This window comes from Aphis gossypii, chromosome X, assembly GCF_020184175.1.
Source record: "Aphis gossypii isolate Hap1 chromosome X, ASM2018417v2, whole genome shotgun sequence".
NCBI classification, from domain to species: domain Eukaryota; kingdom Metazoa; phylum Arthropoda; class Insecta; order Hemiptera; family Aphididae; genus Aphis; species Aphis gossypii.
In genome coordinates this window covers 60413160-60430749 of record NC_065533.1, presented here as the reverse complement: position 1 = coordinate 60430749, position 17590 = coordinate 60413160, and the positions used below count along the sequence as shown (strand labels likewise).

The 17590-nt window shown below is 27.2% G+C and overlaps 1 protein-coding gene across 1 annotated transcript; it reads left to right on the top strand.

The window, feature by feature from the left end:
• The first annotated feature begins 6917 nt into the window (after positions 1–6917).
• On the top strand, positions 6918–9586 carry LOC114126328 (uncharacterized). The gene is made up of 2 exons (XM_050205706.1): positions 6918–7400; positions 9041–9586. The coding sequence occupies exons 1-2, from the start codon at positions 7089–7091 to the stop codon at positions 9491–9493; spliced, it is 765 nt and encodes a 254-aa protein (XP_050061663.1). The 5' UTR covers positions 6918–7088; the 3' UTR covers positions 9494–9586.
• The last annotated feature ends 8004 nt before the right edge of the window (positions 9587–17590 follow it).

Below are 17590 nucleotides of genomic sequence, written 5' to 3'. Positions count from 1 at the left end.
CCTCGAAAATACAAAAAATATCACCTCATACTTTACACCTCGGCTCAGTGCATGAATAATTTACTTTGATTGCATTAAGTGAATGGCCGCATTCGGTTTGCCAAACTATATAGATAGTTGCTGTTCGCGCACCGAGACCAAAGTCCAACCAATATGTTTTTGAACCGGCCCCCTCTTAGTATATTGTCGCCGATAACGCACGTCCACGCGGACAAGACACTTGACCAGTTGAGTTGTCCAGCGACCTGTGCCACTTTGCAGCCTTTCGTTGCAATTTGTCTGACCGATTTACGGATCGTCGTCAGTTTTATCACCGTTTGCTCGCGGTCGCTTTGATCAAGTGTGTCGTTGTGTCTCCATATACGACGTTGTGTCGCCGGGTCCGCCGTTGTGCCACTGTTCCTGCTCTAAGCCGCTGTAGACCATCTTCTTTATTATTTATTTAATGAATAACGGTTATTGGCGTGGTGTGAAATAAGCCGTACGTGATCGCCGTGATAACGTTGACGTAAGAAGTCATACTGCTTCCGTCACTTGTCTCCCGTCATAGGACACAACCTCAAACGTCAAGTCGTCCGTCACCATACCACACGGTCGTCGGAGGTGCGTAAGTATTGTATTTCATATTTTTTTTATCAATCATTGGTTTTATCATTTGTATTGATACTTTTATTATTTATATTTCCTTATATTATATATATTTTTTTTTGTATCTTTATGAACTGATCAAAGAGACGTCTTTGACAGGAATTATTTATTCTATATTATTCATTATTTTATATTCCTTTTAATTGGAGAACAATAAAGTGTTGTATGTGCTTTGCCATACTATTAATATTATCGAACTCTTAGTTGATGTGGTCATAGACTGACAAACCAAACAATATTCCGTAACTATAGGTCTTAGTATTTTATTTTGATATTGTTTACGGTGGTTAGTCAATGAGATCGTCCACTACGATTGTGAGAGTCTCGTGATTAAACAGTTGCCTTTACTTAAACAAAGTCTTTTATTGGATTGAATATTATAACATAATACATAAGATTTAAGTTCCCAGAAAAAATGTTTTGAAATTATAACAAAATAATTATCAAAGTGCTACAGATAAGATAATTCTCTGTCCACTAATGTATTTAAAATTATAAAGTCATACATGTAACAGTGATAAAATATGTACAATTGGTTTAAAAATAAAGCTGTTTACTAAAGCAACTATTTGAGTATTTAAAATTCTATTTGATTAATATTTAATACAATAAAGTCCAATGCATTGTTAATACACATTTAACTTGGTGATATAAAATGTTTATTATAAAAATTGTGTATTAGGTCTAAAGATCAAAACTCAATTAATTTATAGGTTATTATAAAATTAATATTATTATTCATTATTTTTTTTTGTTATATATATTTCAGATATGAAAGTTAGATACAAGGTTTTTTTTTAAGTTTTTCAACCTATATAATTCATAATAATTTATATGATATACCTAATATGTGTAAAAAATTCTAAGTTCCGATAAATAATATTTTTTAATTATAATATTAGGTAAGTTATTGTATGTTTTTTGTGTATGTTTACACCATAACTTGTCGAAAAAATCCTTCAATTTAAAACTTTAGGGATGGTTTCGATGGCAAGTGAATATCAATAGTTCATTATAGTAGTGCTACAAGAGAAAAAAATGCTTATTGGTGTTTTTTTAATTTTTATTGGAATATAATCGGTACTTATGGTAAATCTCAGTCACTGTTTGTGTAGTTTGTTGAGTTATGTGAAATATTGTTTAAAAATTATTTTGCATTTAAAAATGAAATACTCCAGTCAAGTATCTACTATAAACACACCTGACGTTTCAGCAGGCTTCATCGACTTCTTAGCGAATTGCGAGTTTGATGAAATGGTATGTTTAATTACTTATACATAATATATTAAAAATAACACATTTTATATAGATTTGTAGATATCAAATACACCGAGACGTATGTATTATAACAATTTATTAAGCCAAGAGGAAAATATTTCTGTTGACGAAGTTAGCATGACAAAATATATTATTATAGCACTTACTTTACTATCGTCATATATATGTGGTTATAAACTAGAAACGATGTCAAACGTACATCGGATGATTGTGTTAATCAACAACAGACAAATGGTATGTTCATTTATTGTTGTTTTTTCGAGCATTATGGATAACAAATATTTACTATTATAGATAAACCAAACGATTACGACTCATGGCGTGGCGAAGATTCAGATAACATAATATGTGATATGTCTTGAAGCACTTGATAAATATATTTGGGGTGAAGAATACACAGATGATGAGAAAATGTTGTTAGGAGCTTGTATTTAATCTAATATCTAACTTACTATTATTTTTTTTAGTAAATCCCCCTCGCTATTTTGACATTCACTTTTTTGGATTCGTGGTTATGACGATGACTCCTTATTACGACGAAAACATCTACGTTTACTGCCACCAATTTTATACGATCTGCAATTGATTTTTTGGTTTTATAAGTTTTTAAAAATGCACTAAAATTTGAAATATATAACCATTAAGCAAAGAATGTAACAAGTAGGTATAATTTGTGTGTTCTATTCAAGTTTTTACACGGTGGCAAGGGGTGAATTATAAATAAATTGGTTTTGTTTACCGTGTATGCACGTATTGTACATTTTATCCACGTGAACATAAAAAATACATTTTATAATTCTTAGTTTTTAATAAAAGATAGAAATGGTAACACACGTTTGCATACACAAAATCAACTCCGGATTAGATTAAACAGATGTAATTTTTGGCTTTGAACATTTCACACACACTTTAACTGTTTAATAGTTCTATTAGACATTAATACATTTCGTTAATTTTCCCCTAGTACATTTTAATATAATCGTGCACCGTTTTGCGAGTTCGAATTCTCGATTCGTGCTTTTTATTTATTTCAACTTATAACCACAAAATGGTGATTAAAATACTCGTAGACTCATGGCCTAGTGGGCCAAGGCAATGCCGTTGGGTTTAGAGTTTGTAAATTTAGCGTAAATAAGTATGTTAATACTATACTCAATGTCGTAGTCAATTAGACCACGAGTTTCATTCTGTTTTTGTCAGTGAAATGTTTTTTCTTTATGTGCGTGAACAAATCGAAATTTCCACTGTAGGCTTGTCATAAATTTGTGCATTGTTATCATTTATATTAATTTCGATTTTAAAAAATATGAAATAATAATTAAATAAATACTTTTAATTTCTATAATGTGATATAACTGTTTTTAATATTATCATATTATAAATTATATTTTACTATTTTTTTTTTGCATCATTTTAGTTGTGTTTTTTCAGCTGTACTGTGATAGCTACCTATGTTGTATTTTATTTTTTTTCCACAAAAAATGGTTTGTAATTTTAGTAAAATTTATAGAAATATTTCAAAGGTTAAAAAACAATTAATACAATTACACCGTCTTAAATTTCAAAAACGTAGTCGATCTACAAGGGTGAAAGTTAAACCAAATTATTTTCATCTTGAATTTAATAATTAAAATTATTACTTCATATCTCATGGACACCATAATAGTCAAATCAACCACAGTATACAACAACAGGGTGGAAAAAGTTTTTAGATATATTGGTTATCTTGTTGACCAACCTTTGTCTGTGGTTATTTTATTCAGGAGTAACGTAGGTAACTAAACAATACCTAACACTAAATGTATCACAATAGAATAAGTTTTTATCTGATGATTGATTTAAATCAATTTTTTGTTCTTTAATCGCAGTTCATCAATCAAAACGTGTTAAATTGGGCAACCATTTTAATTATAAAATATGTGCAAAATCTGAATCAGTTGATTTACGTAGGTAATATTAATGGCAAGATTACATTATTCAGTAAAAATTTAAATCGATTAAAATTATTACAACCATAGTTAAATGCAAATACAATAAATATTAGTATATATTATGTTTATAAATTAGTATAAATGCAAATATCATAGAGTTTGCAAATGAATTGGTGTTGTATCAAACTGTTTACAATAATGCATGTATGATTATCAAGTGTGATATTTTATAATTGACACCAGAATCAGAATGTATCAGAAGTGATTTTATCAGCTTATATATTAAAGATTATAATTTTAAAATGGAGGACATGAAGGATGAAGAGAAATCATTTTTACTTGAATTGCAACAAATGCATCATGTGAAGTTGGCAGACATTGTATTAAAGCCCGATATAACCAATCAATAAAACCAAAATAACTATGAAATGATTTATTTGTTGCTGGTTTTACATTGGTATTTAATTTAAAAAAAATTACATATCAAAACTATTGTTAATTTTAATTTTTGTTTCTTATTTGTATTGTGTTTAACCATTGTTAATTTAAATATTTTTAATACATAATATATATGTATAAATATATAACACAGTACAGTAATATTGTTTAATTTTTATTTTTTTTTTAAAGTTATAACTTTTCGTTTTTATATTTAATTGTAATCCAAAGATAAAATAGTTTAATATTTTGAAATATTATCACATTATACCTACAACATTATAAAATTTGAGTTTAGTATAATTTATTTTATATTGTCAGATTTAATATTATAATTAATTTACATTTTATAAAACTTAAAGTTATAAATATTATTTAGGGCACTTCATACTTTTTTTAATATTCTATATTTTTTAAAGAGATTTATAAGCATTGTAACATTTACATTGGTGTAATTCACTTAAACATAAATAAATTATTATATATAATAATATATTATTATAATTATTATAAATGTCCTAGATAATATTCTTACCTTTAAGTTTGATAATAGGTAAATTCACTAATATTAAAGCTAAAAACATATTAATGGTATGTTATATGTCAGTTTCAATTATTGAAACAACGCACATGAGTAAGCTATCTTCTTAAGTTAAATTATTGTAATGCATATGATACTGTAAGTGTCTGTAGTCTTATCAGTGGCGAATACTGATTCTGATGTAAAGGCATGCTCATTCATAAGGTATTATAGTTCTATTTAATTTATAACTAATAAATAACACATAAGTTTGTATTAATTTATAAAATATAAGACTTTAATTTAATATATATTAGGTATATACAATAGTACTTACTTAAATAATACTTTAATAATTGTAATTGAGACTTGAATAACTCTTTTAACTAAAATAAAAAAAATTCCCATTTACTCGTAAATTTTATAAATTACGTTTAAGAAGCGCAATAGAATGAGCATACCCCGGGTGATTAATACGCAGCAACAAGTAGCGAGAGGTGGTCTCGGAGTAACTAGGTTTTTTACAACGATAATAAGGGTTGTATAGTTTGCGCACACATCTATCGCATGCTCTGTCATTAAATGCTAGAATAATGATAAACACAGATATCAATGTAGGTATTACAGAAATAAATGAATTAATGTAACATATTATATTTCTTTTAAAATACGTAATATATTATTGACTATAAAATAATTTTTGTATTTTGATTAATAACGTTTTTATTTCTGAGCATGCCTGGAGAATTCGCCACTGAGCCTTATACAATATACATGTTGGCATACATCAAAATAATTGATGAGTGTTGAAATTGTTTAAAATATACTGTATATACTAAATAAATATTAAAATATATAATGTAGTAGTTATCCCATAATTAAAGGAATATTAGTTTCTTATAATGATTGGTAGTTTTGATAAATTGTATTATCTTTGTAACTTATGTTATACCATGTGCACTGTACAGTGTGTTGTAAATAATACTTTTTTGATAATTTCTTCTTCTTAAATATGATTATTATTTTGAGTAGATAGACTAGATTCAGCGAGCTTCATTCATAATTTATTAATCTGTATTAAACAATCAAAAAAATATGCCACATTGTACAACGTATCTGATTTTTATAAAAATTTTGAATTGATTCCTTTATCAAACAATAGTACAATACCTACACATTCTATCTATTAATGTTTTTGAAAATATTTTTTTAATAATTATTTAATTAGGGTAACAATTTTTATGTAATAAAAAATTATCAGGTATGCAGTTAAATGTATCCAAAAAAAAAAAAAAAAATTACATTCCTACTAAAAATGTTAATTTTTTCTTTATTTAATTAATTTTCGGGGCAGGAGCGTTCATTCCTAGTATTCTTATAATAGGTCGCCCCTGCTTTGATTCATAAAAATATTACCAAACTGCTTGCAGGTTTCAAATAACCTATAAAAACATACACTTAAAACTTTTAGGCATTTTTTTTACAAACATTGTAAAATGTATTGTGTATTAAGCACTTAAAAAGCATACAATAAAGTTAGAAAACCAGAAAAAATGTAAATATATGATATTCTTGCTTTATAACTCATTAACTGTTTTATTGAATTTTAAATTTTATAAATCTTAATACTCCAAAAAATATTCTTCTCCAGAATATGAAATTAAAAATGTATGTCATTCAAAAAAATTAACAACATTTATGATAAAAAATATAATTAAAAAAAAAATAAATGTTGTTTTATTTCAACTGAAAATTAAATAAAAAAATATATTTTCGTAAACATAAATGGATTTTGAAATAGGTAAATTCTTAAACTTACAACCATATGCGAAACTAGACAATTTTATTAGAACGTACCTACCAAGTATGTTTTTAATTTTTATTTTGAATTCTACTAGCTAATTAGTCAATATGATAATGTAAATGGATATTGGAAAACATTTTTAATTGTAAACTAAATCATAATAAATGTATTTCATAAACTAAAAAATGTGTAAAATTTAAATTAAATGATGAATTGTTCCCTACTAATTAAAGTATCAATGTAAATTTATTTTGTTTCTATGGGATCTTTATTGTCATGTAAAATTTCAGTACTTAGTTATCTAATAAAATAAATATGTAATATTATAAGTAATATTTTACTGTATTATTTTATTTTATTTTGATCTCATATTGTGAACCTACCTTACAAATATATAAATATAAGTAATTATATTATAAAAGCTTGAATACCTATATAATATACGAGTATATATATATATATTAAAAATATGAATATTACTGATCTGAAAGAAAAAATACAAATTTTGAAGACCGAACTGCTGGAGCTCCGGGAGAACGTTAGTTTGAAGATGAGTCAACAATTGTTGTTGCGCGATGGTATGGCGACTAATTACCAGCGAATGATGGAAGAATGTGATGTGTACGAGAAGGAATTGGAAAAGATTCGTTCGGAAAATGCACGTTACAAGTTTGCTGAACAGTGTCTGAAGAATAAGGTCATTGAATTAACCGGTTGCAAGTTCGCAAAGAGTTCGACCGACTCCGACAAAGACAATGCTGTAGCAACTTTACAATTGGAAGTGAGTCACGGAGTCGTATAAAGTTGAGACTTGAGATCGTGTTGTATTTTAATAGGTGTCATACTGCCATAATATGACTTCTGTACTAGGTACCTTCCCCTATGACCCTATAGACATTATTATATATCGGCTAACAACTTACAATAAAAATATCGCTTTGTGACTCGTACCTACATGGCTACAACGGTATATTAATAATATGTATTATCAATGGTACATATTATATATTATTTTGTCACGGATCTTATATCAACTATGCATATTTTTAATAGTTTACGAAAAAGCTAAAAACTGTTTTTTTCTGTTAATTAATTTGTATTTAAATGCCCTATCGTTATTCGTTACTATAAATTAAATAAATAGCCAAAAGAAATGAAATAAAAACAAAATATATTGGTATAATAGGTACCTACCTATTGTTGAGTGCCAGTATCAGATTTGAATTCAAATGGTTATTTTGAACGAAAGTTAAACTTAATAACGATTAATGTCTTTATTGCGTATAAATGAAATACATGTAACAAATAAAATAAGTGGCTGAGTGTCGTGTAAGTGCTCAGTTGTTGATAGCTTTGGTACATCTGCTGTTGCTGGTCTTTGGGCTCCCTTATATATTGTGGTGCGTCTCTTATTTACGTCGAGTCGTCGCCTTCTGGGTGAAACCAGGTGTCCTTGTAGTTGTTGTTGCAAATTCGGACACGAATTTGATAATGTGCAATAATATCTCAAATGTATCATTAGTGCACTATAATTATTGGTACGCTTACTATCCCGACACGTGACATGGTCATAGTAGCATATGCATCACCCTCGACACGAGGCATGGTCATACTAACTTAGCCTTGATATCTCATAGCCCATAACACTATTTATTTTTCTCATAACGACAAAAATTAAGCGTACCTACGTCCTAACGAATATTATTTCAAAATAATATTGATTAGTAAAATATGTAGTGTATTTATTTATTATTGATTTATTTAATCAATATATATATGTACAGCACAACAGCCGTATAATATAATAAGATGATGCATTTGAATAATGGGTATCTATACCTACCATATATACAAATATTTCTATACTCACTTAGCTCTTTTCAACGTATACAATATATTATGATGTATATCGCAATGAATTCAAGGCTGTGTATAAACGAATTAAAAGTTAAAATTAAGATGAAGTTTTTTGATATCTAGTTAATACTTTGATGTACCTATCATTTCCTCAGTAATTTTCTTGAGCGTCAAGAAAAACAATCTAAAAAACATTATTATTAGTCTGGAATTTTTTATTTTGCAAATTAGAAAATTTTGACTTCAAACTAAGTTAGGTTAAAAAATCGTTAACTTGCCAAGCATTAGGCCAATGATATTATTGTTAGAGTTTGTTAAGAGTTCAAAATAATTTTATTCGAACTGCAAAAATGACACTCTACGAGTGTGTTTTTTCTCTCCGTTCGCTGAACCAAACCGTGGACTTAAAAAAACTTAACAAAACCAAAAAAAAAATAATCATTTATCGCGCGCAAAAGCCATCGGCACCGTCATACTCGCGCGCATAGTTTATATTTACCCAGGTTAAATACGCTACGCTACACATTGGTAATATAAATCTCTTTTGCGTTCATGTACACACAGGTGTGTAGTAACCAACTGTTGGCCGAGTTGAAGACGTTCAGGGAGCGGGTCGAGGAGGTGTCCGGAGACTTGGCTCGCGCCAGAGACCGGCTGGCCAAGGCGTCGGTACGGGAAGAATGTTTGAAGCTGTGCGCGGACCACTTGACGGTGCTCGCCGAGACGGACCGGACAAGGCGGGACTGCGAAGAGACGAAGTTGCGGACGATGGCCGAACGACTGTCGGCCGAGCTGGGTGACGCGCAGTGCGATCTTGACCGGTCGCGAGCCGTCGTGGAAGAGATGTCGGACGTGGTGGCGGGACACAAACCGGCGCCGGTCACATGCTCCGTCGGTGGGCTGCGCGAGGACAACTACCGGTTGCACGCCGAATTGGACGCCAGCGCCGCGGTGGAGGCCGAGTTGCGCGCCGTGGTGGCCCGGCTGGAGACGGCCATATGCGCAAATGGTGTTTGAGATTTGGGAGGGGGGGGAGTGGCTGAAGCCCTAGCTACTGAATGAAGTATTTATGGAAGTAATTAACAAATAAATCTTTTTTGATACATCATATAGGTACCGTGTACTTAATTACAATTTATAATAAAACATACTAAACATTTTTTTTAATGTCTTATACTAGTTGTCAAAATTATATTTATAATATGTACCTAATATATATTAATATATCACGTATCTTTTAGGAAAACAATAGGAATTATTAATACTATATAAGTATAGCTTTAGAGCAATAAATAACAACTAAAGAATAACACACATTTTTATTTTAAAAAAAAGTATTTATGTTGTAGTGAGCCGGTCTTGGTGAAGATGGCTCAACACGATTTAACGACGAAATCCACTTCTTCAATCGTCTTCTTCAGAGAGCGTAGGAAGTTTGAAGTTAATAAACAACTCGTTTGAATTAAAAGTTATTTATTCACTGAGATAATGTATATAATAAAAGCTAGCCCGGTGTGTTGTGAAGTATAGAACAACGCCATCGGTCTATGCGTGAGTGAGGCTTAACTATGTCTAAATCTTAATACTACCACAACCCCTTTTACATTAAACTATTTTGGGCGTAGTCCCCAAAATATACGTACGTGTCATGGTAAACAGGAAATTCGACTATAAGTTTCTATTTCATGTTTACTATGACCAATTATTTAAATACATAAATTTTAATCCTAAAAATCTATATAAACGATTATTAAAACCATGTTCATAATCCAATTATCTAATTATCTATTATTAAATATAATATATTAATATTCAGTATTCTAAATCTAAACAACTAATATCAGCTCAGGGCAACAGGAATGATGTAATTAAATAATAGTGTAATATTCTGGATTACTACAATGTCAACTACCATCAAGTTCAATCTATGTGCCATTTAGTGCACATCGATAGTATTCTTAGCTTGAGGGTGAGGTTCTCTTAGCTTAGATTTTCTCTCTGTTAGACCCAGACATCATATTTGCCCCATCATATGATTGACCTATCATTGGTATTTAATCTAAATTTGGTCTAACTGAAATAGATATATCATTTAGGAATCAAACATTCTTAGAAGATCACAAAGGTTACATAGACCTATTTGGCGAAATTATTCCACCTAATGTGTGCGTTAGTAAAGTAGATGCAAAAAACAAACCAGTAAAGAAGACGCCTGTATCGAGAAAAAAGAAACTGCCTTATGAAAACAGTTTAATAAATACTCCAGTAACAAGACCTAAAAGGGTGTTTATTCCTACTTCAAGGATAATGCAAGTAATGATGGAGTCAAAAAAAGAATTGTACTCCTTAATGAACAGAAGTCCTAGTAATGCTTCGATTACATCAACCGACAGCCTTAATGTTAGTGGAGTACAACATTTACCGGAGAGTCCTATAACAAGTATAAGATATGAGAATAATGACAATGATAAGAAATCTCAACAAGTTCTTAAAGGTAAATTAAAGTATTTCATTGATACAAGTATATAGTATATAAGATAACCCAGTATATGAGATTTCTATATGTTATACTATAATGTGTATAAAACAAATAACAATAGTACAATACTCAATATTTCAAAATCTATTAATGTTTTTGAAAATATTTTTTTACATAAAATCTAGTCGGTAATCATATTTTTTATTATCATATTTTTTTAATTTTATACTCAGAAACAAAGCAGAAAATTTTTTAGAGTATTTTCATTATTAAAAATCAAAATTTGAATTAGTAGTTTATGAAATACCTAAGTATTTTTTAAAGTAGTTAAACTGAGTAGTAGATTAAAATTGTACAGGCATTCACACATCATTTTCTGTTCACCTAAACATTAAATACTTTTAATTAGGGCAACAATTTTTATGTATTAAAAAATGTTCAGAAATGCAGTTAAATGTATCAAAAAAAAAAAAAAAAATACATTCCCACTAAAAAAGTTAATTTTTTTTTTTATTTTAATTAATTTTAACTATTTTAATTAAAATTTATTCAGTATGTATAAATAAAGTAATAATACACTCAATACAGATATTGGCTATTTTTTTTTTTTATAATATGTACAATCTGTACAATTGTTGCACAATAAGCATATATGATAGGGCTATATGCCTATATATAACATCATGGACCATTAAGATAAAAAAAAATGTCTCAAATAAATCAAAAATGTCAAATAATGGTTGTATATAATTGTTGAATTTGATTCAGTGAGGCTTGAGTTTTCAAAACTCAAGAAGCCTGTTTTAAAAATACCCACCCACCAACTAAATTTACTAAGACCAATGTAATATTTTTAGGTTCTTCTGTAGTTAAATTTTTCATTAACTTATACATTTTATGATATAACTAGATACAATAATTTTTTACTTGAATGATCAATCTTCTGTTAAGTATTATGATTAAATCTACCTGTTTAACTTAATATAAAGATGTTTAAAAATTATTGTATTATTATTAAAAAAAAAAATACAGTACACAGGAAAAAATTTCAATGCGTTCATGAATATAATGATATGCATTTTTCACAAAAATGTATTTATTTAAAATTTTTTTTTCCTTTTATCATTAATTTTTCTTGTCACCCGGTTGAGAACTAATGCTATTTAGATATATATAACCAAGTGAGCTTTTTTTTTTAATGTAGTGATATGTATTTGTTTTTAATTTTTATTTTTCAAGCCTAGAAAGATTTAAATGTTTAGTAATTTATGTTTTAGGGGTTGTTGCATTTGTTGATTACAAAATCGTAAATGAACCAAGCAGATGTTCAGCCATTACTAGCAGGCTAACGTGGGTGCTAAAGTTGAAAAAACATTCAATCGAAAAGTAAATGTTATAATAAGTTATTAAACCTTAAACACTTTTCTTTAATTTTTTTTGATTTTTTTTATAGGTTACATATGTGATGTTCTGTGATGGTAGCACATATAATAAAGCAGCTGAATGGAGCATTCCATTAGTATCAGCAAGTTGGGAGGAATACAGCAAATTAGCTAATAAGATACTGGATCCAGCCGAATATCTGCCTGTTGGTATGGAAATATATACCAAAACGCCATCAATAGTTGTAAATATTCCAGTAGGTAAATTTCAATATTTAATTTTTAATTGCTTTTCAACAGTAGCGTAGCTAGACACTTTTTCTTGAGTAGACCCAATATATTGATGTAAGGATTATCAATGAATATTTAAAAAAAAAAATACCAAAATAGACAATCTGCTTGTGGTGGATTAGATATAGCACTTCAAATATTTTTAAATTTGTTACTAACTACTTTCTAAATTTTTTTGATATCTTGAATAATAATCTCTGAAACAGTTGTCTAAATTAGTTGAATAGTTTTTGAACCTATAAGCTACAAAAATTAAGTCATGGCCTTTGGTTGTACATTGAATATCTAATATACAATTAATGACATCCTTTAAAAACTAATCGTGGTTGAAAAAAATGTTAAAAAAACCTTCCAAGTATCAAAAAATTCTTAATACAACATTAATTGAAATTGGTCCAGTAGTTTCTGAGGTATGTGCATTAATTTAAATATACAAATTTGTCAACTTTTTAGTACTAGTACCTATAGTAGTATATATTAGTTTATTAAATAGTTATGTCCAAAACATGAAATTGATACATTGTAAATGTATTTTAATGTATTAAAATTCTTATGCTCCATAGGTAACTTTTTTTTCTTGATTGATGCTATGGACAGTTAATTCATATTTTTATTTGTATAAAATTTATAAATAAATAAATAAATATTTATTTTTCAGAAACGCAAGTCTTGTAATAAGTTTCTAGATCAAAGTAATATTGAACGAGACCAGCTATAACCTAACCTAGGTACCTATTTACATCAAACTGAGATAACCTTATGAAACAATTTAATCTAGTAAAACCATAACAATGGAAATGAAAAATAGTATTCTAATAATAACCTAAACTGTTTTGTATTCTACACACGTTCTTATGTTTTTAATAAAAACTAGTATCATATTTTAGTATTATGAGTAATTGTTATAAATTCACTTAATTAATATAAGTTCATTACTGTCAAATCTCTTTTATCACTTCATTAAACGATATATAAATATATTTAATTTAATTATTTTTATAGAAAACACATGGATATAAATACATATTATGATATAATATAAGTTGTTAGACAGCTATCAATCCCTCTATTTCAGATTTGTGACTTAACCAAGATTACACTAACCTATTGATATACAAATTTAAACACATACATATGACAATAATATTATCCATTCAATTACCCAGCAAAATTGACTGATCTAAATGTTTAATATAAATAATTATTACAATAATGTTCAATAAACAAATGCTAAATATTTTATGGAAACAAAAAACGTTCAGAATCTAAAATTAAAGAGCTTTATTTATATTAAACTATTATAGGTATTTATTATTGTTCAACATCAAAATCATAATATACGAGTACTTTTTAATTGGTAATCGGTCAAAAAGTCTATGGAAAAAGTCCGAACACATTTTTAGTGTCGGACAAACAAAAAGTCCAAAAATACAATTTATTTTATTAAATTTTCATTTATCTCGTAATTATCGAGATAATTGTATAAATTATTATTCATTTTAATCAATTTTAATAGGTAACTAGATAAATGTATTTATTTAGAATCTAGATCTATATAATGTTTGTTCTTTTATATAATAATCGTGGTAATATTGATTATTCGTTGTACATAATATAATTTTATGGTAGATAACATGTAGACATACAGCCACATATCATAGCTATAGATATATCTTAGATCATATACGACCTAAGAGATATTTAATATAATATAATATATAGGTAATTAACTATAGTAGATTTCCGTTATATATTTTTTTAGTTATACGAAATAATAAGAATAAGAAAATAGAAAAAAATATGATAATATAATACGTACCTATATGTACAGACATTTTTAAATTTTAAAAATAAATATTAGTTATAAAGAATATTTTGTATTTTCCGACTTTTTATTAGAAACTAAATAATGAGCTTGGACTTTTTGTCAAACTTTTTTTAAAACGGACTTTTCTTCAGCGATTAATTTTAATTAATTGCTGTATTCATAAAATGTACAATGTACATCCACACTACACAACTTGATAAAGGAAAAAAATATTTCTCATCTACGACTTATACTTTTTGAATAATAACAAATATTTAAAATCGTTTGAGAATAAATCGTTATCGTTACGCGATTTCGTAAAAATATAAAATTCAAACGCACTTAAAATTTTTCCTATAATGATGCTTCGAGTTTTCTTTATAGCTTGAAAGAATACTTATGGAAAACTTAGTGTTGTATTTTTAATCCTTAGTAATAAATACAAAACATTTTATGATTTTTCAACTTCAAAATTACTTGCAAATTTTCGCGTTTTCGAAAGATTTCGTAAAAATTTGAACTATAAACGCTTATAAAAAAAAATTGTGACTAACGATTTTAAATTTCTTTTAGCTACAATAAGAACAACTCATAAGGAACCTTGTATTAAATTTTCAAGTTTTTTTTGGTCATCCAAAATTTTTTTACCGACACTTCAAAAAAAAATTCGCATAAGAATCAAAAATTTCAGTGATCTATAAATAACTCAAAAAAAGTCAACATTTTTTGAAAATTTAACTGTATATAGATAATACTAACATAAACATTTGGTGAAAATTTCAAGCATTTACTGTGATTAGATTTTGAATTACAACCATATAAAAAAATCGATTCGGTCGAAAACTGGTTTTGCGTAAAAATTCCCGTATTTCCGTCATTTTTTTTTTCTCGATTCCTTTGAAAACTGTTGGAAAATGTTTACTTTTTACCTGTATAATGCACCAAGGGTATTCACTTTTCCATTGGAAACCAACCCCGAAGTTTGAAATTGAAGCATTATTTCGAATTAGTTATGCTGTACACAGACAAAAAAACAAAAAAAAAAAAAACATACATCATTGTAAAATCAATACATTCATCACTCCGTTAAGAATCTAAAAATGTTTTTTAAGCATTATAATTTATTTACTTGGCGAGGAATTATTTCTTAAAAGAAACAAAGTGTGATGACAAAATAATTAAATGGTGAAGTACTATTAAAATATAACTTATTATTATTTAAGAAATATTATTATTAATATGTACAATTCATTCTAATTAATTCTTCGCTATTCTAATAAATATAACTTGTAAATATTTGTAATTATGACGAATTCTTTATAATTATTAATTTGAACTTCAAATGTCATCAAAAGTAGTATCTATTGTAAACAAATCTTAACTTTATTTTAAAATACCATGGCTAAATATTCTAACCTAACCTAAAATGGATTGTATTAAATTTTTAAAGTTTTTGATCAAGTATACATTTTTTACAATTATTCATAGGACAAAAAAAAAATCAAAATTTTCTATAAATAGCTCAAATAAAGTTAAAATTATAACGTAAATAGAAATTTTAATTATAAGCTTTTAATGAAAATTGCAAGTATTCGCTGTATTTTATTTTTGAATAAAAAAAAAATATTATAATTATATCGTCAACTTTGTTTGTATATTGCAATTATTAAAAAAAAAAAATGAGAATCGCCCTCAAAGTATCAACTAAATTCACTTTCCTGTTATTGGTCTGAATTATTTTTACTGCTTTTAAATTTATTGACATAGGTACATATACAAAAAACATACATAATTATTATGCATTCTTTATATATTCGTCTTTCCAAAAACCAATTATTCTGTCAAAATAAGGATAAATATTAATTTTCTTAGTGATTTTAATGTAACGTTATGGAATTTTGATAGTTAATAATAAATAAGTTATCATAATACCACGGTGTGTTCTTTATTAATTTTCATTATACTTGACATGTATTTTAAATAACGTTTATTAATTTACAAAAAATATATTCTTTGGACTTCTAATGTAATACTTACTTATACACATTATTGTAGTACCTACGCAAATTCCATACACACTACTTATGAGCACTTGATCAAAGTTAATTCGTGTTAAATGCAATGTCCATGTTATAAGCAGTATATTTATGGTTTTTAACTTACAAACTATTTACCAAAGTGAGATGTCCTCTTCAACTAGATTATCTAGGTCACCAATAATTGCATATGAAAGGTGAAAATGTTACCACAAGATCGAGATTATTTATTGAACTAAGAGAAAACGCATTTATTGGTCAAATCAAACAATTATTTATACAAATTCAATATTTCAATAATTTTTAATTCATAAAAAAAGCAGTAAACGGTTTACAAAAAAATCTCAAACGAGTGTAAGAACATTAAAATTTAAACAAGAATATAAACACTAATACAGCATTAAAAAAAAAACCTGGTATGGACGTACCTATAAGTGTTTCATAAAATTAGTTATAAAATTACAGTAAATATAAATCATAAATAAATTTCGTCATTATAGTGAGCAGTCAAATAATGAACTTATACGTACAATATTTGTCCGACCTCCATAGATTCTGGACAAGCTATTACAGTTATAACACAGAACATAAATTATCATAAATTGGACTATTTATACTAAAATATACTTAATATTTAATCGTGTTTTCCTTTTTTCTTTTGGAATGTGAAAAATACAAAGGTTAGTTTTAAACATATATAACTTAAATGTATTGACTACTTAAGTTAAATACAGACGTTAACAGTAATAAATAATACTTATACATTTATTTTATATAATACTTGAAATCCCAAATGCTTTATATTACTACCTACCACCCGATAAATCCCACGGTGAATCAATTTAAATGCAGTTTTTTCAAGAGAAATCTATAATAATTTATAGGAACATTTCGATAGTAAAAATAATATACTTAATGTTAATACAAAAATAACAAATAAAAAACCATTTAAAATATTTTGATTCACCAGAGAAATATTTAGGGTGATATGTGATTTTTGAGAAAACTGTACATATTTTTTACTTAATTAGATTTCCTATTGCTTATTAGTAAGAATACAAATTATATGTGTAATAAAAAAATACAATTATTTTTATACAACCATAGGAACCTATATTA

Bases quoted from the DNA above. Each gene is read 5' to 3' on its own strand.
- LOC114126328 (XM_050205706.1), top strand. From the start codon at position 7,089: ATGAATATTACTGATCTGAAAGAAAAAATACAAATTTTGAAGACCGAA. The intron at 7,401-9,040 runs GTGAGTCACGGA...ATGTACACACAG, and splicing joins TAGCAACTTTACAATTGGAA to GTGTGTAGTAACCAACTGTT.